Genomic DNA, 24,660 nt, shown 5'->3' with positions numbered 1-24,660 from the left:
AGCTTCCACTGGGGTTTTTGTAGCCTAAGTGTCCTCTGGGGTTTTGGGTGCCAGAGTTGCCTTGGGGTTCCAAATACCTGTGTGACTCTGTGGTTCTGGGTACCTGCTTAGTCTCTGGGGTTCCTAGTATGGCATGACATCCAGTGAAGCAGAAGTCTTCTGCTAAAGTTGTGAATTGGAATATGGAGCCCAGGGGAAGAGGTCCTGTTGGCGGCTGTTGGGTGGGCTTTCAGGAGTGTTAGGGGGCAATGGGCAGTGTCTTACCAGAGTTGGATATGTGTGTTTAGATTAGAATGTATTCATAGATGTCAGGAAAGTAGTAAGGAGCCATGTGGTAGTCAGTAGATAGAATGTGAGATAGAATGAAGGTGATATGAACCAGGAGAGGGACGTGTGAAACAGAAAGGGTTAAATGGGTTAGATATTGGGAGGTCTGGGTGGAAGAGAGTATGGCGAAGGAAAACTAATACTGAAGGCATTTGAAAAGCCATATAGAAACGTACTACTAGAGAAGCTTCCTAAAAAGTATGCGCGCGCACACACACAATTCAAGTAGAGTTACCTTATAATGGGGACAATGATTCTTCCAGATTCCATAAGCTATCAAATTAAAAAAAAAAAAAAAAAAAAAAAAAAAAAAAAAAAAAAAAAGCTAAGTGCCAGGTATGGGATATCTGTTTTGAGTGTTTGTTGGTGTTCTCAAATAATATTGCCACCATTGCTCTCAGTTATGCTTGAGATTGTACACGGAGAGGTAAAAACCTCTTTATTCACACTAGCCAAGAAATGGAGAACTAGTACTCCCCTGAAAGCTTCATCTCAACTGGTTAGCTTGTATAGTGCTAGCAGGCTCAATATATGGTACCAGGGGAGAAAAATAATCAGCAATCTTTCTCCTCTGTGAATCCTGCAAGCTATAACAACTGACCTGGCAAAAGGACCCACTGGTGTAATAGTGGCACCAATGTCAAGGGAGTAATCAGTCACTTTCCAGTTGGGTTTAGAGCCTATTCCACAAGATGGAATTATGTCTTGTACCATACACTGAGCCCAAATCACATGATCGCCTAAGTCATAGGGAATAATCTAATGCTGTTATTCTCCTAAATGGACATAGAAATGACCTGTCACACTTTCCCTCAAGGTCATACTCTTAAACCCATTGATTAGAGCACACTTCAACCCTCATCAGAGAAGCCTTTTTGTTTTTTGTTTTTTTGTAGCAGATGGTTTTGAATACAGAGACCTACAGATGGTCAGTGAGCATTTAATGAGACTGGAATACTCAGCTCTAAATGGAGCATCTACATCACAGCCTTTCCTGCCAAGGCTTAGGGACCATTACGGAAGCAGTAGGGGAAAGACTGCAAGAGCCTGAGGTAGTAGACATCTGCAGCAACAAAGTATTTGGCAGGCACGACTGTGCAGTTACCCACATGAGTTCACAGCAGCTGGGACTGTGTTCTAAAGAGCTGGACAAGATCAAGTTAGTCAAAATCCCAGCAAAGAAGGGGGAGGCCCATGAAACTCCACCCCATCTGAGGAGCTGTTGGCAGGGTGAGATCTTTCTTCTTGCATGTAATCCCTGAGAGGCTACACATGCTCCAGGAGATAGCTCTACACCCATGCCCATATTGCACTATATAGACTCAGAGGGTTAAGAACAAACACATGGAGTTGGGAGGGACAAGTAGTCGGGACTTTGACCTGTATACATTATATATATATGGAAGTTTCATATGATAAAAATAATAAAAAAAAATTGAGTGTCTAAGTTACTTAGTAACTTAGGGTTACTATTGTTGTGATGAAACATCATGACCAAAGCAACTTGGGAAGGAAAGGGTTTATTTGGCTTAAATGTTCATATCACTGTTCGTCATGGATGGAAGTCAGGACAGGAAGTCACTCAGGGCAGGAACCTGGAGGCAGGAGGTGATGCAGAGGCCATGGAGGGGTGCTGCTTGCTGCTTGTTCCTCATGGCTTTCTCAGCCTGCTCTCTTAGAGGACCCAGGACCATCAGTCCAGGATGGCACCACCCATAATTACTAATTAAGAAAATGCCTTGGAGCCCGATATTATGGAGGACTTTTTAAATTGAGGTTCCTTCCTTTCAGAAAACTCTAGCTTGTGTTAAGATGACATAAAACTAGCCACGACATTGAGTTCAATTAGAAATATTTTTTTTTCACTTTACTTTCTCTCTTCAGACAGTGCTGCTAAGTTAGGTACTGTTTTTCTAAGTTGGACAGATATGAGCAGATTCATCAGTTAGAAAACATGAAAGAACCTCTGTAGCACCAAAAGCAGCACTTCTCTTGTGTTAATTTGACCAACAGTGAGCCCATGTTTGAATCTTCCACTTCTCCTCCTGTGTCTTCTGTCTGTCTGTCTGTCTGTCCTTTGTGATTTCTGGGTGGTCTGCAGTCTGTATATAATTTATGTCTGCCCCTAACAGAGGGCTTTGCTCTGTATTTAGTGAACAGTACAAAAAAAAAAATGTGCAGAAATGAGGGATTCTTTGCAGAAATCCCCCAACCTCCAGGCTGGCCTTGAACTCACAGAGATCCACCTGCCTTCTGAGTGCTGGAATTACAGGCGTGAGCCACCACTGCTGCTAGAAATTTGTAACAGAGTTTTGCAAGGGTTTAAGTCACTGACTCAATTTGACCTCAGCTGATCTCAGAGAAGTCAGTACTGCTGCGAAATGCCATTATCAAGCAGTGTGCTGTGTCCGTCATTCATGGCAGATATGCGTTGTGTAAGGTTGTTTTTGATCTCATTTCTGCTTTCAACAAATGACTAGCATACGTACATATGCACAGACAGACAGACAGACAGACAGACATGCATTGCTCTCTGGGTCAGCAGTGTGGAAGAAAGCATAAGATGAAAGCTATAGATTACATGAGAAATCCAAGGTAAATAAAGTTGATTTTTACATTGTTCTCTTAAAGGCAGGTTACACAAGCAGGCTGAGTGCACAGCAGGTGTGCTGTTGGTTTTCATGAACTTGACACAAATCTAGACATATCTGGGAAGAGGGAATCTTAATTGAGCAATGCCTCCATAAGATTGGCCTGTAGGCAAGTCTGGAAGAGCCCCACTCACTGTAGGTGGTGCCGTCCCTGGGCAGGTGCTCCTAGATTGTATATAAGGAATCAGGCCATGAGGGGCACGTCAGTGGGCAGTATTTTCATGGCCTCCAAATCAGCTGCAGTCATGACCTGATTCCCTTGGGACAATGGACTACAAGGTGAAATACACTTTATCTTTTGCTCGTGGCAATAGAAACCTTAATTAAAACAGAGAGATGTCAGGTCTTAAGTGTACTCCAGGTGTATTATTAACTCTGCTGTGAGGACCAGCTAAAGCTCCAGTCTTTTTGAGTGTAAGAATAATTTTCATAAAAGAGTATCACCTCATTTGTATGGTTGATTAACTAATTTTTTCTACTACTGATGTTTTTCAGAATCTTAATAGTTGATGGAAATACTTTATATTAAGAAATTTGCAAATATATTCCCTAAAGAATTTTTAAGTATTATAATAGTTTCTATGAATATATTTCTTTCTCTTCTTCTTAAAAGTTTTTCTTTCTTTTTTTTCTCTCCAGAGCTGAGTTTTTCATTCATTGTATTAGGTAGCTGAATTAATTAGAAAAGGGCTAGGAGCAGCTTCAACTTAGGCATCTGTGTTTTGATAGTTTCAGCACTGGTTACTCAAAGGTCGTTTCAGGAAACTCATCTGTGGCTGCTGCTTGCTCCAGCATAATGTAAAACAGATCAAGTGCATTTGAAAACACCTTGTAGGAATTATCCCATGACTATATTATTTTTTGATAAATATAATTTGCTAGTATAGATGTAGGATTAAACAGCATAGAGGACTGTTTTAACATTACTCATTCATTTTTCATTTTCTGTGCTTAGCTCTTCTGATTTTGGGACAGTGTTTATGAGTGGCATCAGTAATGAGCAAAATCCTTTCCTTTTCATTGAGTTTATACTTTCGATTGGGGCAGCTAGGCATTAATCAAATAGGTACATTAATGCAGCTGTCATGCGAATTGAGATGCATGATATCATGGAAAGAAACACAGGACATGGGCAGGGGGTGTGGCGGACATGGGACCTATTCCAGTCATAGCCGGCTTTGAAGAAAGGCTGAGTGGAGATCTGAAAATGGTTGGCGTCTTCTGAGATGGGACAGTTAGCATGTGCAGAAAGACGGACGAGGGCTGAAGACAGTCTGTCTCAACTGTAGAAGTCAATGGGGGCACATGAATTAGGACGGTGTGTTCTGGTGTGAATCGATGGTCATTTGGATTGGGGTACGTGGAAGAATTAGCAGACCACTAATAGGCTGAACATGCTTTGCTTTCTTCCGTAGCTTCATGCTTTTCATCAGTCCCTCCGAGACCTCAGCAGTGAACAAGTTCGGCTTGGAGATGATTTCAACAGGGAACTTTCCAGAAGAAGCCGGTAAAATGGGGGCAGGACTTTCCTGAATTATCAAGAGAACAAATTCATTTCTGTAATTGACATGTTTACATAGATTAAGAAAATGATGCCATGCTTTTATGTGAGTGTTTTGAAATTTATTTTTTGTCTGTATTTATATGCACATGTCCTTGTGTGTTCCTGTATGTGCAGATGCATGTCCATGTGTGTGTGTGCAAATGGTGGCTGTAGGTCAAACTTGGGTGTTCTTAGGAGCCATCAGCCTTGTTTTTTTTAAAGACTGTTTTCATATATTTGTATGTGTGTATGCATGTGTTTCTGTCTGGAGGCCAGAAGAGGTGCCTGGAGCTGGAGTTACAGGCTGTTGTGAGTGGTTTGCTTGGTCTTCTGCAGGTGCAACAAATGTTCTTAACCACTGATTTGTCTCTTCATCCCTGCACAATATTTTTTTGAGATAGGATCTCCCACTGGGGCGTGATGCTCACTTCTTAGGCTAGGATACTGGACTAGCAATCTCTAGGAGATTTCCTGTCTTTCCCTGCCAAGTGCTAGTAACACAGTCACATTTTACCACAGCCGGCTTTTTCAATGGGTGCTAGGGAGTGAACACTGGTCCTTGTGGTTGTTTGACCAGTATTTTAGCAACTGACCTATGCTCTCAGTCTCTAATACTTATTAATATAACAGTTCAAAGCCCTTTGAATATATAGTTTATCCTGACTCGTTGATTTGTGCTGCAGTGAGTTCCAACTCTAGCTGTCCAATATATCCAGCATAGTCTATACAATTACTCTGTCTTTAGAAGAGGAAGGCAGGAAGGTTAGTAGTGAGAACGAAGCAAACTTCAGATCTTTGTGAACACTTTTCCTTATTACAATGCAGATATTATGGTGAGATACATTATGAGATACATTAGCCAAGAACATGTCCTGCCATATTTGAGGGAGAGAGAGGAGATGGACACACACACCGATGTACAGACTGCTGAGTTTGTTTATTGACTTAGCAAATCAGAGAAAAAACAGAACATGAAACTTGTCTGTGCATAGAAACAAGCCATTTAGACTCTGTTGCTGTCGATTACTTGCGAGCTTTGAAAGCCTGTAGCTAAGGAGCCCTTGCCTTTGTACTTGCCAGTTTTGGAGAGTTCTCAAGAGCTGTCACAGAATATGAAAATTCCTCACACATTCATTTTTGTCATCAACAGTAACAGTTGCTTTACTTTGAAGGTAATTTTATTTTTAAGGAGACCAAAGTTATGAAAACACAGGGAAGTAAGCTCTTAGAAAGGACTAAGTTGGATACCATATGGAGAATTGATTTGAGGGTTGAATTGGAAATCTGTTGCATTAGTGTATGAGAACTGATGATGGCATGACCAGACCTATGACAGGAGAGTGGGGGACAGAAGTCTGTTTCAGACTGTGTTTTTGGAGACCGTAGAGTCAGGATGGATTGCATGTGAAGGATGTATATCAAGGGTGAACCATGGATTTCTACTTGAAAAACTGAGTAAATAACAGTTCTTCTATGATGAATAAAGATGGTTGAGGAAGCTGAGGGGTAGAAATCAAGAGACTTTTGTGGATATGTTAGGTGTTAATGCCTGTGGAAATGTAAAATAGTCAATCCTTAGGTGAAAAGTAAAAGCCCATGTTAGATGCATGAGCTTCAAGAGTGCTGGGAATGCAAGGTGCTATGGCATTGGTTGATGTAAAGAGGAAAACTATGGCAAGAGCATCAAGGACAGAGCTGAGGACCAAAGAGGTCAGGTATGTGGGAGTCTTGTCTGTGATGTAGATGAGGAGAGTCAGATGGTGTGATTTGGGGAACCCAGGAGAGTGTGGAAATCTAAAAGAGGGAGGAAAAAAAAGAACACATTTGCTTTTAGAGGTCCACAGTCCAGAACACTCAGCTTTTAAGGTACCGGTCTCTGAGAAATTTTCTAAATATAAGTTATATAAATACAGAAATGTTGTGACTAAGAAGAAGCTACAAATTAGAAGAAGTACTGGATACTGTGAAATATAGCAGTTAAAAAGATGTCTTTTCAGATTAGCAGGTTATGAAAACAATGTTGGGTACACTGGGTTAGTATTACAAAGATAGTTGTTTTCCTATATGTCAGCAATAAGTAGTTATAAAGTTAAAAAAATGAAGCAAAAGAAGAAATAGTAAAGCTATCCTAATAATTCAGTGAAAATAAACCCAAAGTGACAACCACACAGCAAGCCTGTGGATTCAGCCAAGTTAGAGTAAGAAAATGGCCTTTGAGCAGAATGCTGCCAAGGGGAGGGAATAGATTGTGTGTGTGTGTGTTTGTGTGTGTGTGTGTGTGTGTGTGTGTTTCATGCAGAGAGGAGGTGGGTATCAATGGCATGATAGTGAGAGTTAGGGGGGAATAAAAGCCCCCCCTGACGATGCAGGTGTGAGGCTGACTGAAATGTGGGGTGAGCAGGTGGGCCCCAGTCTAAGCATGAAGGACACCTGCATGGCATGCGGCTTGTAGCATCACACAGGTAGCCAGGAGATGAGCTCACACAGCAGTCAGTACGACCGGTACTGCAGAGGGGTTAGTGAGCTAGAGACTTGAGAACGAGGAGACAATTGTTTGATTGGAAATGATAAAGGTAACAAGCTAAAGCATTAAGAATGGAAAAGGTGATCAGATCTGGTTAGGGGTACACCGAAAGGGAGCAGAGCATCCTGGAGGAAGGCCTTTCTTTGCTAGTCTTTTTAGACTACATGATTGCTGACGTCACTAATTAGATGCACTGTTAAGGATGGAGTCTGTGTATCTTAGACAGGTTATGAGATGAACAGTTTCATTTTTCCTTTGTTTTTAAGAACACTTTCCTTGTTTCTTTCTAATTTGAAGCCAAGGGCTGCTGGAGGAACCCAGTGTGCTAGTGGTGCTCACAGTGGGGCCCCCAGGTCCACAGCTTCAGACTTATGCATGAGTTTATAGAGGTACACATTCCTGAGCCCTATCCCTAACTTCCTGATTGAGAAATTTCATCATTAGGGCCCCTTTGGCGTGTTTAACAGCAATGGAGGAAAATTCAGCTGAGAATTGTGGGATACCAGTGACCGTGAGGGGTGGGACTTAGACTTGCCAAGGACATGCAAGGCCCTGGCTTTGGTTCCCAGCTCAAAACCATGACAACATCAACACTATACCTTAAAAAAAAGCTGATTACTATGACAACATCAACACTATACCTTAAAAAAAAAGCTGATTACCTTGAAACCTGTTTCTTTCTTTGCGTAGGTCTGATGCTGAAACAAAGAGGGTTCTGGAAGAATTGACTGAAAAGCTTAACGAAGCCCAGAAACAAGATGTGGTGAGGAGTCTTCTCTTCTGAGGGTCTACTCCTAAGCTGAGTGGTGGGTCATGCTACGTTCTGAGGATGCTGAGGCTGAGGCTCAGGGTGTGCAGGCAGCCTGGGTTGTGTAGTTGCTTCTAAACTAGTCTGAATGCATAGCAAGACACTGCTGCCCCCTTCAGAAGCCCATACCAAGCTCCCAAACTAAGTTTATTTCCACTTGTAGATAAATGGGAGTGATGGTGGCCAGGCAGGTCAGAAGCTGATGCTACTTAGCAGAATAACTTTTTGGGTACAATCTGTCATTTTGTCAAAAAAAAATATGTCCTTGTACCTCTTATGGGATGTACATGTGTTTAATGAACTTGACTTTGAAATCTCATAGTAGTAGTAGATAACAGGTAGAAGTAATTTCTAAATTTTGAAATGGTAAAATTTTTAATGACTATTTGCAAGGTATATTAAAGTTATGACCGTGGCTCCTCCACAGCTTTGCTTAGGTATTGGTGAAGTACAGGGCCACACTCGCTCTTAGGTATGTTCAGACCATCTCTGTGACTCTAGTCACCATGGTCATGGGACATCGTTGTTCACTATGACAGTCACTGTTGTGAGTGTGAGTAGACTTAGAAGCTCTGGAAGACAGTGTGAGGCACACATTGGTGAGCTTGTGACGGTTGCCCCTGAGAGGATTAGCGGAAGGAAAGACCTTCCCTGAGTGCAGGTGATACTACACAGTAGGTGGGGGTCCGCGCAGAGCAGAAAGGGAGAAAGGAGACAGCCAGCCAAGTCCAGCACTCTCCTCTCTGTTTCTTCATTCCATAATGGGAGAGGTTCTGCTGCGCCACCATCCTTCATGCTCTGTGGAACCTTGTGACAGCGTGACACATCCTCTGTCCTTAAGCCAGTCTGTCAGGTCTCTGGCAACAGTGACAAACATAATGAATATACACTTTTAATATGGAGAGACTTTTAAATTTCCTAATGACTAAGTTTTATTGTTCATGCATTTATTTTTAATCAAATCTTTGAGTCTAGTGTAGCCTGAACTACATATTGAGACCCAGTTTCAAAACATTAGACAAAACAAGTCATTTTCACCCTTGCTTCAGTTTTTTTTTGAGAAAAATATTAATAGAAAATTTTACTAAGGTGTTAACAACCTTGTCAACTCCAGCAACAGTTTTTCACTTCCCACATTTTGTTTTTCTAAGATAAGAAAAGTTAATAGATTTTTTTTTTCTGCTCCTGGAATATTTTATCCAAATTTAACTTCCTAGTTTAAGCAGACTGTTATTTCTTGAGTTGTGTTTACAGTCCCTTGTAGACAGGTTGAGTTAATCTTGGGAGTTTGAAAATTATAGCTGCCTGTGTCAAGCAATGGATGTCTTCTATAGTCAGAGAGACGACCCAGTGGCGGCTCTATTAAATGTGCCCATTTCAACAACAAGAAAACCTGCTGTATCACCCACCTTTACTTTCTGGTGTTAGTTCCTTTGTGAAGAGCCATGAGAAAATGAAGACTTAGTATCTGTCTTATGTTGCAGTAAACAGATTTTTACCACAGGAGTGGGTATGCGACCTTGATAGAGGACACTTACGTTTCACATGAAGCCCTAGATGGTTTTCCAGGTGTATCAAATTCACCGATGGTTTAAGTTGTACCAATTTAAAATGCTTAAATCATCAGGGACTTCAATCATCAATAATTTCTGAGGCTGGCAAGATGCCTCAGTGGCTGTAAGCACTTACCATGCAAGCCTGAGTCCAATCCCAGAACCTACCTTAGACAGAGAACCAGCTCTGGAAGGTTCTTCTGACCTCCACAGTATACCAGGGTCGTCTGCTCGTACACACACACACACACACACACACACACACACACACACACACACACACACACACACACACACACAGAGAGGTATACACAAAGACATACACACATACAAGTAAATAGAAGTAAAGCTTATGGCTCCTAAGAACACCCATGTTTGACCTGCAGCCTTGATTTGCACAATACACTAGTACTAATAGTAATACTAATACAAATATGAATACTAATACTAATAGAAACTTCTAAAAAGAGGTCTCTTTCTGGTTAAAACATAGTGAAGTTTTATTACCTGAACAATAATACAGCAAGAAATTCTAAGTCATGTCTGGTTGACACACTAGGTGTGAGCTGAGTGTAGACATAACACGGCCCTCTTCAACTTACTAAATGACCATCCAACTCTTTCTATAAATTATGGAATGGAACCTGTCATTGGAAAGGACTTCTGAAGCTTGGCCATGTTCTTTAAAGTTTTTAAAAATTATAGTTAAAATGGACTTCCAGAAAGGTCCATGTCCCATCGTGTGTTTTGGTGAATTACCATAGCCAAACATGTCCTTTTTGTCCCACCTACATCTGGACATGGCACATTTGTAGTGTCCTGAGGAAGCTCCTTCTTGTCCCTCCCCAGCCCCAGCTCTTGAGTCCTTTCGAGGGTCACTGCTGTTTGCACTCTCCTTGGCATAGGTTAATGCTTCCCGTTCTTCACGCTTATCCAAGCAGGTATCCCGGCCATGCTCGTGTTGCTGTTGGTTACGATGCTGCTGCTTCTGGGCATTGGTTCAGGCTCTCGTGCCCCTCACTTTCCTCTCAAATAACATCTGAGTTATTTCAGAGTCTGGGTTGTTATGGACAAATACAGCTGTCACAGCTATTGTTACTTTCTTGCACACGTCTGTGCATTTCTGTTGATACACGCATAATATGGAGTGCATTTATTAGGTGCTTTTAAGTTTAGTAGAGAGCAGTAAATAGATTTCTGAGCTGGTGGCACTACCTCTCCCCCACGATGGTCTGGGAATTTCCGTGGCCATTCATGCTTGCCCGCCCTCACCAGCTCCATCTTTTCACTAGGAAGCATGCTGTCTCAACATGGATTGCTTTTGCATTTTCATGATTACTAATGCTGTCCGTATTGGATGCTCACTGGCTGTTGGAAACTTACATGTATGAAATAACAGATCGTATTTTTTGCTCTGTTTTCTTGTCTTTGTTATTTTGTGGGTTCCTTACTGAACCCAAAGGTCATAGTTTTTGGTTATTTTGGTAGCCATCAGGCCCCAGGGGTCCTCTTGTCTTTTTCTCCCAGGGCCCCATCAAGATTTTTGGATGGGTTTTGGGGAATTAGAACACAGGTACTCATGCTTGCTTATTTATTAAGTGTGTTTCCCCGTTGACCCATCTCCCCAGCTTCTATAAACAGGTTTTACTGCACACTCATATCTCCAGTAGTCTGCTGAGGTTCTCATGCCTGAGTGAACCCTGGTTGTGTTCTTGTACACCACCACTACGGCGTTCCTTTTGAAATCCTTGCATAGTTGTTGGTTTGAATTTGGAATTTGTTAAGACTATCTCTGGTAGTGCACACTACTTTTCTTACATTTTATCTTTTTCTGTGTGATGAGATACCTAAAGTAAGCAGTTACCATTTCACCTGAATTACATCCACAGAGCAGCGGAATCACCAAATACTCTCCTCCATGTATTCTATCTAGGGCTTTACTGTACACTTAAAGTGTAAGGGTCCAGTAAGAAACAGCGGGGAGTTGAGGTCCATACAATAAGCCCAAACTCTCTCGTATTGCCATTGCCACTGTCAGGGAATTACTTCAGGTCAGATAAAGCTCTGGTCACTAAACTAGTTATCGAGCCATGCAGTGTGCCCTGCTATTAAGGTGGAGCCTTCCTATTAAGCCAGAAGGTCTGAGATGTCTGACTGTGTACTCTGTTGAATTACACACCTGCCAGTTCTTTTCAAGTTCCATTACAGTTGTTTGTTTCTGCCCTGTTCTGTTAAGTACGCTTTTTTGGCAAGAAAGGCTGGGATCAGGGCTTCTCAAACCTCACATGGTATGCAGTCCCGATTAAAATCAGCAACCTTAATCAAAGCTTAAAACAATATTGTTGAATTTTAGCAGGTCTTCTGAAGGCCACATGAGGTTTGTACAAAGCTTAATTTAGATTGTGACTCACTTATTCCAGTCAAAGCCAACATTTACACGTTGGGACTGCTTGACATACTGTGCTGTATCTGTGAATTCGGGATGGCATGCTGTCACAGAGGCAGTTTTGCTATGGGAGTGTTACACCTCCCAGAAGCTGCAGCTGTTCTCCCCTCTAGAGTTAAGTTTAAATAGAATTGCCAGCGCTATGCAGGTTCCCTGTGGGGAACTTAAATATTGAATACATACATGAGAGAAGATAAACGACAGCCTCCGACTCCCACCAGCTTCACTTTCTGTGTGTGCGCATTGTTAATCACATTTATTGTACATTATTCAGAGGCTGCAATTGTTTATCATGTATTTTCTTAGTAAATAAAATATATCTTGAAAGTTTATGGAACACATTTTTCTTTGAGAGACAAAAAGTGTTGGGTGTTGTCACACATGCCAAAATATGACTTGATAATTCTTTGTGAATCATAGTTTTTTTTTTTTTTTTTTTTTTTTTTTGCGGGGGGCGGGTTTGATTTAAACTGTGCATTGGAAAGCAGTAGTTATTTATTGATATAATGATATTATGGTGACTGTTTTGTGTTAACACTTAGTTGTGATAATCCAAGTTGTACTTTGTTGAGTTTTATTTTGAGTACATATTTTGATTATTTATGCCAAAAATGTCAACTTATTTTAGTGTTGTGTAGTTGGTTCCTTATTAAATCTGAAAAATACAACCCTAGATCTAGCTGTTTCTGACAGCAGTGGACATTAATGAAATTCCAAGGATTTAGTTTATACTGCATGTAGTCTAACATGGGTGTTGCATAGATTACAACAATACGACAGATAACAAATAATTATTTAAATAGTTTCATTGTGCTGCAGGGACAAATACCATGACCAAAAGCAGTTTAGGGAAAGAAAGGATTTATTTGGCTTATACTTCCAGGTCATAGTTGATCATTGAGAGAAGTCAGAGCAGGAACTGGAATAGACTCTTAAGGCAGAAACCTTGGAGGAATGCTTTTTTTTTTTTTTTTTTTTTTGTGCAGCGCAGGACTGTCTGCATAGGGAATGGTACTGCTCACAGTGGGCGGGCCTCTTGCATCCGTTGACAACCAGTACAACCCCCACAGGCCAATCTGATCTAGGTAACCCCTAGATTCTCTCTGATGACACTAGGCCCTGTCACGTTGGCAATAAAATTCCTTCCCTTTTATATTTTTGAGGCTCATGCTGCCCTCAAACTTTGTAGCTCAGGGTTGTCCTTTAACTCATGATTCCCCCCCCTCCCCATCTTTATTTCCTAAGCATTGGAATTGTAGACATGCACCACGAAACCTGGATGAATCTATCTTTCTAAATGACAAGCTTACTGAGCTATAATTTATCATCAAATTAATTTACTCTAATGTGTAATTTAATGCTTTGTAGTAAATTTACTGAGCTGTGCAGCTGTTCCCCCACTTCAGTTTAGAACATTCCTGTCCTCAGCAAGGTTCCTCATGTGTTCTTAAAAAGAACTGTGTCTGTACCAAAGTGTGCATGTAAGGCAGTGCTTCTTAACCTCGCTCTACTGTGACCCTTCACCACAGTGCCTCATGTCTTGGTGACCCCCAACCATAAAATTAGTCTTGTTGCTACTTCATAGGTGTACAACTTTACTACTGTGTGAATTGTAATGTAATTATCTGTGTTCTCTGATGGTCTTAGGCTGCCCCTGTAAAATGATCATTGTACCCACAAGGGGTCATGGTCCACAGCTTGAGGATCACTGATGTAAGGGTTCAGAGGACAACGCAGTGTCCGTCATTGTCTTCTACCCTGTTTGAGACACGGTCTCTTGTCTCTTGTTTAGTGCTATGTCTGTCAGATGAGCTGGCCCAAGAGCTGCCTGGGCTTCTCCCGTCTCCACCTCATCTTGCTGGAGAGCTAGGATCACACGTGCCTGCCATGCTGCTGCTTCATGTGGGGCCTGGGAATGTGACCTCAGGTGCTCATGATGTGTAGCAAGCGAGCGCCTCACCTACTGAGGAGACCATGCTTGACTTTCCAGGAAACAGAACTAACTAGCAGCAAAGGTTTTAAATAATAGGGCACTATTTATTCTTTTAAGTGAATATGAAAGGTCTTCTGTTCCATAGACATATACATTGCTAGTGTAAATTATGTTATGGAGATATATAATGACACATATAAAATCTGCTTGGAATTTTGCAGCATTTTACTAAGGAACAGAGAGAAGAATTCTTTCATGTTTTGTTTTTGAGTCCTAATTAAACATTTTTCAGTTTGCCTTTAGTGTTTGATCTTTTCAACTTTTTATTTTTAGTAAATCACAGTTGAAAACCTTAGCAAGCTCATGTGAAACACATTGGATGATGTACTGCACACTCACAGCAGGGTCTTCCAGACTGTCGAGCTCATGAATAAAAAGGAGTTAGGTAATAAAGGCAATTGTTAGCAAACTGGTATTTCACCTGGCACCACCAGAGGGCGCGCTTTTCTAGTTAGTGTATTTGAATGCCGAGCAACTACTGTGTTGTAGTTTGAAAATTTTGAGTCCCGTTGGTGGGATCTAGGTATGGATATTTTGAAGACTGACAACTGCTTTGTTTTGTAACTTTCAATTAACTTTTTGAGTGGGACCTGCAGATTCAAAGATTAGGAATTTCCTTGACACATGGCAACAACTGGATATCCGACAGCTGTCCAAGTGAGGGTCTGGTAACAATAGGGTAGGCCTCAAACCAGGCCCATGACTTGTAGCAATGAACATTTGAAAATAAACATATGTGGACAAAAGGCTATACTGCGTGATACACTACAGCTTCTGTGACAAGATTTTTGTTTGTTTGTTTTATTTTACTGGGGGGAGATTGCAAGGGCAGAGGGCGGATATGAGGGGATGAGGAGAGGAGAGGGATTTTGGTGCATGACATGTAAATCAAGACATTCAATAAAAGTTAAAAAACAAAACAAAACAAAAAACTTTTTGGCCAGGTGTTCTAAATGGTGTCATTAGAAAGAGTTCTGTAAACAAGTCAAGGCTTTAGGCATAGTGTGTCTGGGATGTCATTTGTTCTCAGTTTCATCTCCTGCTGACTAACCCTGATGCCACTTTTTCTCTGTTCGGATTGAGGTTTCAGATCGAGTGGAGCGGCGGCTTCAGGAAATAGAGAGAGAGATGCGCATAGAGAGAGAGCTGGTGGAAAGGCGCCAGGACCAGTTGGGACTTGTGTCCTTGAAGCTTCAGGAGGTTTGTGAGAGTACTTTCTTGGGATTTAGATTGTTATTTAGTCATTGCTAAAATGATTATAATTCTGGTTTAAGATGTGGCCCAGTTGGCAGATTACCACCTAACCTGGGTGTGGTGGTGCCACCTGTAATCTGAGCACTGGGGAGGTGGGGTCACGAGGATAAGAAGCAGTCACAAATGTAACCCATCTCATAAGAGAAGTGTAGCATCTGGTTACAGCTCAAAGCATAGAATGAGGTACCCTATAGTTGGTATGCCCTTGGCAAGTTTTGTTTTTGTTTTTGTTTTTTTTTTAACACTTCTTCATTCCAGTTTCGGCCATAGAATTACCTAATGGCCTGGCTAGAGGACAAATGAGTCAATACTGGTTTCTGGAATGAGCTGAACTGTGTGAACTAGAACTGTAATTACGTTGATATCAGGGAGCACCACACTGTGGCTTGTTTTGTAAATAAAGTTTTATTGGATCGCAACCATTCCTGCTCATTCAAATACCGCCCTTGGCTGCTTGTGTGACACCGTGGCATATTTGAGTAGTTTTCACAGAAAATGTTCTGCTCATTTGGCAGTCTGGACTTCATGCAAGTTTGCCCATCTATGAATGGACAAATTTGTTTGACCAATTGTTATTAAACCAGGGTAGAAGCTGCAGGTTACTTTTGAGATTTTCATTTATTTTTATATTGAATTTTTAGATTATGATGTTAAAAAATTAGAAAAAAGAACTTCTGTGTAATTGAGTCTCCTCAGTCTTCATGTTTTACCAGCCTGGCTTTTATCACCTTGTCTAATCGAGCCAGAGTATGTAATGTTTTATTCTGAAACGGTGTTGAGAAGGCGGCAGGTATAATGATGCTTCTCTTGCTGTGACGGAACACCCTGACCATAAGCCACTTGGGGAGGACAGGGTTTATTTTGGCTGCACCTCCATGTCACATTCCATCACTGAGGGAGGGCAGGCAGGAGCTGATGGAGAGGCTGTGGAACAGTGTGGCTTATTGTTTTGCTCCTCATGGTTTGCCTAGCGTGCATTCTTAGAGCACCTAGGACTGCAAGGCCAGGAGTGGCACCACCCACAGTGAGCTGGGCCCTCTTACGTCATCAATCAAGAAAATGCACTCCAGCCTTGCCTCCAGGCACATCGTCGGGAGGTAGGTGTTCAATTGAGACTCCTTCTTCCCCAGTAACTCCTAACTTATGTCAAGCTGACGAAAACCATCCAGGACAAATGTAAATATATTTACATTAGAGGACATTTATAAGCAGTTTATATTGTTTAGACTCAAGAAATGCTGCAAACGCAGTCTGAAGTAAAATGGGAAATGACATGTTTCTAGAGACAGGGTTAGACACGCCAATGCAGTGACTGAAGGTATATCTTTCTCCGGCGGCAGGGAGAATTCATGCCTGGCTCCTAAGTCACCAGTCACAGGTATAGCCAAAGCAATAGGGTAAAACCCACATAGAACATGGGCCTGGAGAGATGGCTCAGTGGTTAAGAGCAGTGCCTGGTCTTCCAGAGGTCCACTCACCCCCAAATATTAGTATATTCTGTCAATTCAAATCAGGAAAAAAAAAAAAAAAAAAAAAAAAAAAAAAAAAAGAAAAAAAGAAAGATTCTGTCCTGAAAGTGTAGTGGAAGCTGAAAGAAAACATTCGCCTTTCTTAAAAAATAAATTCCATTTTTTTCCCCATTTCACAAAAGGGGGCATGCTCCTGTTACTTGGTAATTACTTAGAGGATACTTAGTTTGAATAATTAGATAGAGCATGTGGGTAGCCTTTTTCTTTATTCTTGATTTTTATACATTTATCCTGAAAGCAAATTGCATCTGGTGAGCATAAGAATAGTACTGAAGTGACAATTGTTCTTTTTTGCAATGGAAAATTAGAGAAATTTTCCACACTTATTTTCCTCTCTCTACAGAATGCACAAAATTACAAAGAAAGGGGAGAGGAAGATTGCTTCCCACCCCAGTTCTCAAGGAGCCAGAGCCTGAGTGTGTGCACTGCAATTGTCAGTTGCCTCAAAGCTGGCTCTGAGCCGTGATGCAGTTTGCATCTCTGACAGTACAATAGGGAGAAGATCACTGTTGATAAGAAACCTTTAACTTCATATTTTTTCACTTTAATGTAAGCAGTGACCTATATGTTTTAAAAAGGTGATTATGGCTTATAAACAGAGTGGTGGAATCTGGAAAATATTAATTTGGGCTTTTTCCTGTACCCAAGTTAAATGTCTTAGAGTGTTCTGGAAAGGTTGCGTTTAAGGAGAAGGCTTTGCTTTTTTTTTTTTTTTCATATTCAAAAATGCTTATGGTAATAGTCACTGGTGTGTTTGTGCCTGGCTTTGGTGGGAGTTGAAGCCATGGTTGGGTAGGAGGGTCTGAGTTTTCAGTCATTATATTATTTTAAATTTTTAAAATGTGTATTGCAAAGAGTGAAAAGTTATGACTTTTAAAATTTGTTGAGAAAGTAGGAAGATTTACTAAAAAATATCCTAGGAGTTGGTGGTTAGAAGTCATTTTCAGCCAGAGCTCAGGGGCAGGCCTAACACACCCGATGGTTTTGTGGGGCAGATGAAGTCCAGGGACTTTTGTCTCTTTCCATGTTGTGAAAAGTGGTGTTCACTGAAATCAGTAGAAACAAAGTCAATCTCCTTTTATTCTTTAGAGTTAGTTCCTACGGAATTATTTGTCTTTCCCTTTCCTCAAGCTTGGGGATTCTGAGCTTGAGGGCCAGCCACTCCTACTGTGGCTGCACAGGAGTGGCAGGCTTTCTCAGGCTTTGGATGACATGCCGGTATCTCAGGAGAAGTCTGAGATGGCATGAACGTTATAGTTGGTGAGGTCATCTCTTCATATATCCTTTTAAGTTTGGAGATTGCACTAGTCACTTCTGTTGCTGTGATTAAAACACCATGATACAAAGTGACTAATGGAAGAAAGAGTTTATTTGAGTGAATGGTTTCAGAGGGCGAGTCTGTGACAGCAGGGAGGCATGGCAGCAGCTGCCTGGAGCAAGAAGCTGAGAGCTATCATCTGCAGCAAACAGGAAGCCTAGCGAGCCAACTGGAAGAGAGGCAAGGCTTTGAGAACACCAATTCATCTTGGAGATAAAGGAGACCTGGCTGTAAAGTGTTGAACCATTTCTGTATTGTCACACTTTCCTTGCTAGTGAGTTTGAGCAGGTTTTTGCATATTTGTAGATCTCTTGTTTGTTACTTTTATACATGTAAAATGATTGGGTTATCTGGGTTTTCTGAAAGTGTTGTTTTAAAGTAGTGAAAGAGCGTATTAGTGGCCTAAGCATACTATTTGAGGACTTGGTTTTTCTACTCTAATTTGAACACCATGTCTATTATATATCTGTTTTCCACTTCATCTGCTCCATATTTGTCTCATGATTGGTGTTTGCCTATTGCCATTCTGGTATCCTTCTGTCTCAATCATCATAGCTTTCATTATGATATGGTTAATGATAATAAAATCCTTCATTATGTTCCATGAAAACTCTTGCTGGTATTTTGATCATAATTGCATTAAATATGTAGACGACTTTGTTTTTTGTTTTTTGTTTTTTTAGAAAACATAATGTGTATTTTGCATGTTTAGGACAACCCAAAACAATGAAACAATGGACTATATATACAAATATAGACTTCGTAGGCACCATCATCAGAATGAGCCACTAGGCTATATTTAAACTTAATTCAGGCCACATTCACAACTAAGCTCTTGTTTACAAGTATTTAAATTAAATACAACCTGAATGTTTTGATATATATATATAAAAGAAAAAGACACTATACACCCCAGAGCAGTGTGTTGTTTTAAATAGTTACATTTACATTGAGGCTCAGGGAACCAGTCAAGTCTTTATGACTCCTTCAAGAAAATCCTTTTCTATCATCTCTTCAATTTTTTGTCTGGCTTTACTGGAAAATGTTTTGTGATTATTTAGTTTCATGTCCTTGCTTGGGAAGGAGTTTGAGTAGAGGACAGGGCGCCCTGAGTGTCCTTCACACCGACTTGTGACTTTGCTATTGAAGACTTGGCTGAGGACGTTGAAGAAGGGCAGAAGCCACTCCATGCTGCGCATGGTGCAGAGGGTTAGCAGTAAGTGCCCTGGTTCCCAGCCCAATGTCCTCCTGGAGCAGTGTAGACGAATTTGAATGGAAGATCTTTTGTAATGTTTTCAATAATAATACTTTGGGGGTTCCTATGTGCCTTAGAACTTCTCAGTGGGATGAGTTGCTTTCTTTCATTGCATCTGACTGGTTGTCAATAGTAGATAAAAGAGTAACTAGTGTGTAGGTGATTTTTCTATTCAACAGTCTTAGAGGCATGATGGACCGGTTTTTTAACTACTCTTTTACCCCTCTCAACTCCCAGATCACTCTCACTCCATGGGTGGGACCTGAGGGGCAATGTGGAATTCTCTCACAGCCAGTGTAGATTCTGGCCTCATTCTTCTGTTGATGTGGTTCTGGAGTGTCTCCTTGTGTGGTATCTGCTCCGAGGTTTGAAACAGCCACTGATCCCATAAATGTTTCTTCCTGTTCTTTACTTGACAGGAGAACTTTCTGTGTCATTTGGCTTTTATTTTGATTGGTTATGAAATCATGATTAGATACGAAAGATGTCAGACCTCTTAGCTACCTTATTTCTTCTTAGGCAGTTACATGTGCTTGATGTTTTAGTATTGTTGGTAACCAGCAGTTGTTGAGCTTGACTTAAATAGCTGAGATTAGCTTTGGTTTTGGTTGTGCGCCTAGCTTTTAATGGCGGAGCCATCTCTCCAGCCCTGAGACTCGCTTTGTTAATGATTTTATGCATTACTGAACTAATTTGCTAGTGTTTTCTCTAGCATTTTAATAATAACATTTATTATTGCAATCATTTAATAGCATTTTCTTTGTTCTGCGTTCCCTGGTTTTAAGATGCAAGATTACATCCATACTTATCACCCTGCACAGAACTCAACTCTAAATAGAGCAAAGACCTCAGTAGAAGGCCAGATACCCTGAATGTGATAGAAGAGAATGTGGGGCGGAGGCTTGACCTCATTGGTACTGACAGACTTTGTGAACAGAGCATGGATAGCATAGATACTGAGACTAACAGATAATAAATGGGACCCCAAGAAACTGAAAAGCTTCAGTGTGGTCATCATTTGGACAAAGTGGTAGGTCACAGAATGGGAAAAGCTTTTTCCCGGCTACACATCCTATAAAGGGCAATTATGTAAATATATAAATAATTAAAAAAAATGAACATCTAAAACCCCCAAACAACCCAATTGAAAAATGGGATATAGATCTAAACAGAATTTTCAAAAGAGGAAACACAAGTGGTTGAGAAGCACTTAAAGATTAAAGGAATGTTCATTGTCCTTAATCATCAGGGAATTGCAAACCAAAATTACTTTGAGATTTCATCTTACATCAGTCAGAATGGCCAAAGTCAATTAAGAGAGAGAGGAAAAAAAAAAGACATCTCATGCTGGCAAGGATGTAATTGGTGTAAGAGGAATACTTGTCCATTGCTGATAGGAGTGGAAACTTGTGCAACCACTATGGGAATCAGTGGCAATTCCTCAGGAAGCTGGGAATAAATTTACTTCAAGATCCAGCTATACCACTCTTGGTGGTACTGAAAGGATGTTTTATCCTACTACAGAGACACTTGCTCACCCTTGTTTGTGGGTGTTCTAGAATGTGCAGCGACTAACAAAATGAAATCATAAAATTTGCAGGTAAATGGATGGACCAAAAACAAACAAACAAACAAACAAACAAAAAAACTTGAGTAAGGTAATACATACCTACAAAGACAAATATGGTATGTGTTTGCTTTTATATGGATGTGAGAGGTAATGTCTTTAATAACAGTTTAAAATGTTTATAACCACAGAAGTTAGGCATAGCATGTGTGACTAGAGAGAGGTGTGGATTTCCCTAGAAAGAGAAAATAGAATAAATAGTTATGAATGAATAAGGGTGACTAATAGTGCAGGTGATGGAGCTGGAATGGAAGATGAACAGGGAGGGGGGGGTTGGAAATGGGAGTGGAACAGCTAAAACTAAAGGCCACTTGAGGAATGCATGGAAAATTAACACAGCAGAACCTTCTTAAGGTATACACATGAAGGAAACAGATCCAAATGGAGTCACCAAATATCAGGAAGAGATGGAGCCTCAACTAGGCATCTCTTAATCTCCAAATAAAACATCCATAGCTGGAAATGGATTACATCTAATTGAGTTGTTAGCCAAAGGGACCACATGGAAACCCTTAAATAACCCAGGCTATTGCTCTCCACAAACTGATGGTAAGGGTCTGAATACCAAGAAGTTGAGCTGGTACCTACCTTGAGCTTTCAACCCTTCTAACTAGTATCCACAGTAATGGGAGATACAGTGAACTATGAAAAGAGAAAGGTGAACACCACCAACCCAGCTACAAAACCTTTCCTATACAATGGTCACTTGCCTACAAGATAATGCTGCTGATGCAATAATGGCACAGAGGTTATGGGGGTAACCAACTAATATATGATTGTATTTAGGGTCACTCCATGAGAGGGAATCCATGCCTAACACTGTTCTGGTGGTTAAGAACCTGAGACTAGAGAGGCCAGGGACTAGGGGAAAACCAAATACTACTGCTCTGCTAAAAGAATGTAATAACAAATTGACTCCTAATGAGATTCTCGTATACTCACAGATCAGTGTCTTACTCAGCCATCATCAGAGAAGCTTCCTTCTGCAGTAGATGGGAACAGATACAGAGACCCACAGCTGGACAATGTGCGAGAGTAGAGACCTTGGAACACTCAGTCCTGCATGGGATGTCTCCATCACATCCCTCCCCTCAGGGCTCAGAGAATTCTGTGGAAGAGGAGATGGGAAAATTGAAAAAGCCAGAGGGGATGGAAGATACCAAGGAAACAAGGCCTTCTTTATATAACAGGATTGATGCCCATATGAACTCACAGAGACTGTGGCAGCAGGCACAGGGCTTGTACAGGTCTAAGCCAAAAGGGGTCCCAGAGCTGAGAGAGGAAGAGGACACAAGTCCCCTAACCTAGAAGCTATCTCCAGTTGATTACCACTCATCCAGGAAATTTAGTTTTGTCCAATGGAATCTTACTGGGTATACAAACTACACTTCAGGGCAGGCTCCGTGCCCAGCAGTAGAGCCAACACAAAACAAATGCAATGACATTTTCGGGAGGTCCTTTGTCTCATATTGCTTTGTCAGGACTTTTTCTTTTACTTTACAGTGTATATATGTGTATATATATAAATAAAATGGTTTCTGGTTTTGTGTTTTAGATTATTTCTATGTGGTTTTTTTCTGTGTGTGTGTGTGTGTGTGTGTGTGTGTGTGTGTGCTTTCCTTGGGTCTTGTTCTTTTGTTGTTTTTATTTTATTTTATTTTATTATTATTTAGAATACTGTTTTTAACTGAGAGTTGGGGCAAGGGAGTGGATTTGGGTGGAGGGCATGTAGGGAGGATCTGGGAAGAATTAGAAAAGGGGAAACCATAATCAGAATATATTTTATGAAAAAGTGAATTTTCATTAAAAAAGAAAAAATAGAAAAGAAAACAAGCGAGGTTACATTAATCTTAAAAAGTGAGTTTGGCTAGGTTTCATCTTTACATTTTCTGATTCAATTTGTTTAAGAGAGAGTTCTGGTTCTTAAATGTTAGTTAGAATGCGAGCATGAAGTCATTTGTTGTTGCCGTCGTCTTGACAGTTGCTGACGTTCTTTATAAGCTTGTTGATGTATAAAGCAGAACAGTATTATTATTAGGTATACCTTCCCCCTTTTATGTGTTGTACTAGAAATGTGAATATATTTATTAATTTACTTTTTGAGCAACTTTGTCTATTGTTTCAACATCTGCTCTATGCCTTATTCTCTTCTACTTTAAAATGATTGATTATTCCATTTTATTTTTTAGACTTGCACATTAAATGCTCTCTTAAAAAACAGCACTTTGAATTTATCACCAAATTAGCATATGCTCTGATGTGCTTTTCTCTCAGGATACTTTCTTTCTAAATCCATTATAGTGGGTATTATGATTTTTCTATATGTCTTTGGAATTTGCAGCAGCTCTTTATAATTTTATTTTTCCTCCTCAATGCTGGGTTTCCTTGTAAACCTGACTGTCCTAGAACTTGCTCTGTAAATCACTCTGGCCTCAAACTCACAGAGATGTGCCCACCTCCTGAGTGCTGAGATTAAAGGCATGCACTACCACTGTCCTTCTATAGCTTTCAAACTGTTTTTTTTTTTTTAATAGATTTTCTTTGAAATTTATTGATACTTCCATTTTGACTTAGTTCTGTGGTGTTTTGATATCATGGTTAACGACTAAATAAAACTGTCTCCTGATTTTCTGCCTTTCTTGATTCCAGCCATTTATGTGTGAATCTGTAGGAGATGCAGATACTTATGTACATTCCTTAGGTCTCATTTGCCAATTTTGTTCTGTTGTTCTATATTCCTTTTTAGTATATCGGGTTCAAATTCTCCCCATGATTTTTGTTAGTTTTACTTTTTCTAATTTGTGCCTGGTTTCTTGAATACTTTAATCTTTTGGTTGGTTTTTAAAAACTTGCACGATAGTAGGTTATTTTATTATTATTATTGTTGTTGTTGTTGTTGTTACTGTTTTCACTGTGTAGCCCTGGGTGCTCACTATGTGGACCAGCCTGGCCTTGAACCCACAGAGATCTGCCTCCTTGTACTTATCCTCCTTGCACTTAAGCCACCATGCCTGGCCTATTATGAGCTTTTTATATTAGCACTATCAGGGTTTCTGTGTTTGTTCACGTAATTTTTCCTCTTCATTCATTGTAATCCTTTCTCTCATTTTCCTCATAAGCACTTCACTGGGCTTAAACAAAGCAACTGCATTAGGGGAGTTTGGCCTTATTGAGAAGTTGGAGATGTTGTCATCTACCTTTTTTTTTTTTTTTTTTTCCTGTTGGTCTTTTCTGTTGGATTGTTTCATACTTTGTGTTGACTTTTAAGTTTCAGATTATGTTTCCATTTAATGTATATTTTTATACGTGTGTGTGTGTGTGTGTGTGTGTGTGTGTGTTTAGAGTAGTGAACAGCCTCGAATGTTATCCACCACTATCCACTTAGTTTTGGGAATGGGTCTCTTTCTGGATGTAGATCCGACCTGTTTAGGAGACTGGTCAGCTAGCCAGTCATAGCAATCCTTCTGTCTGTGCCTCCTCTGTAGTTAGTTACAGGCATGCGCTGCTGCTGCTGAACCCAGCAGTATTGTAGGGAACTGGATTTATCTCTGTATGCTTGTGTGAGCACTTAACTATCTCACTTGACTGATCTATTCTCCCAGCCTTATTCTAAAAACTTAAACATACCTCCTTAAATATGCCGCCATGCAAAGCTGCCCCAACAGCGTTGTTTCTTCTATCTTATTGGGGCATTTTTCATTCTAGTGCAGCTTACCCTAACCTTATTGCCATCATTAGATAGGACTTCCTGCTCTTTCTCTCTCTGTACTGCTGAGTAGCCTAGCATATGCATTTCTACAGCACCAACACAAACTGTGATTACTGTGTGCTT

General features: G+C 40.5%; 1 protein-coding gene across 1 annotated transcript in view; it reads left to right on the top strand.

The window, feature by feature from the left end:
• Cep128 (centrosomal protein 128) overlaps window positions 1–24,660 on the top strand; it is a 362,133-nt gene that overhangs the window by 24,391 nt on the left and 313,082 nt on the right. The window contains exons 6-8 of the mRNA XM_051150095.1: window positions 4,394–4,485; window positions 7,736–7,808; window positions 14,929–15,045. Coding sequence (XP_051006052.1) covers window positions 4,394–4,485; window positions 7,736–7,808; window positions 14,929–15,045 — 282 coding nt within the window. The remainder of the gene's footprint in view (window positions 1–4,393; window positions 4,486–7,735; window positions 7,809–14,928; window positions 15,046–24,660) is intronic.

This window comes from Acomys russatus, chromosome 1 (assembly GCF_903995435.1).
Source record: "Acomys russatus chromosome 1, mAcoRus1.1, whole genome shotgun sequence".
Taxonomy (NCBI): domain Eukaryota; kingdom Metazoa; phylum Chordata; class Mammalia; order Rodentia; family Muridae; genus Acomys; species Acomys russatus.
Note: the sequence above shows the minus strand (reverse complement) of the source record. Positions and strands in the feature narration are given on the sequence as shown.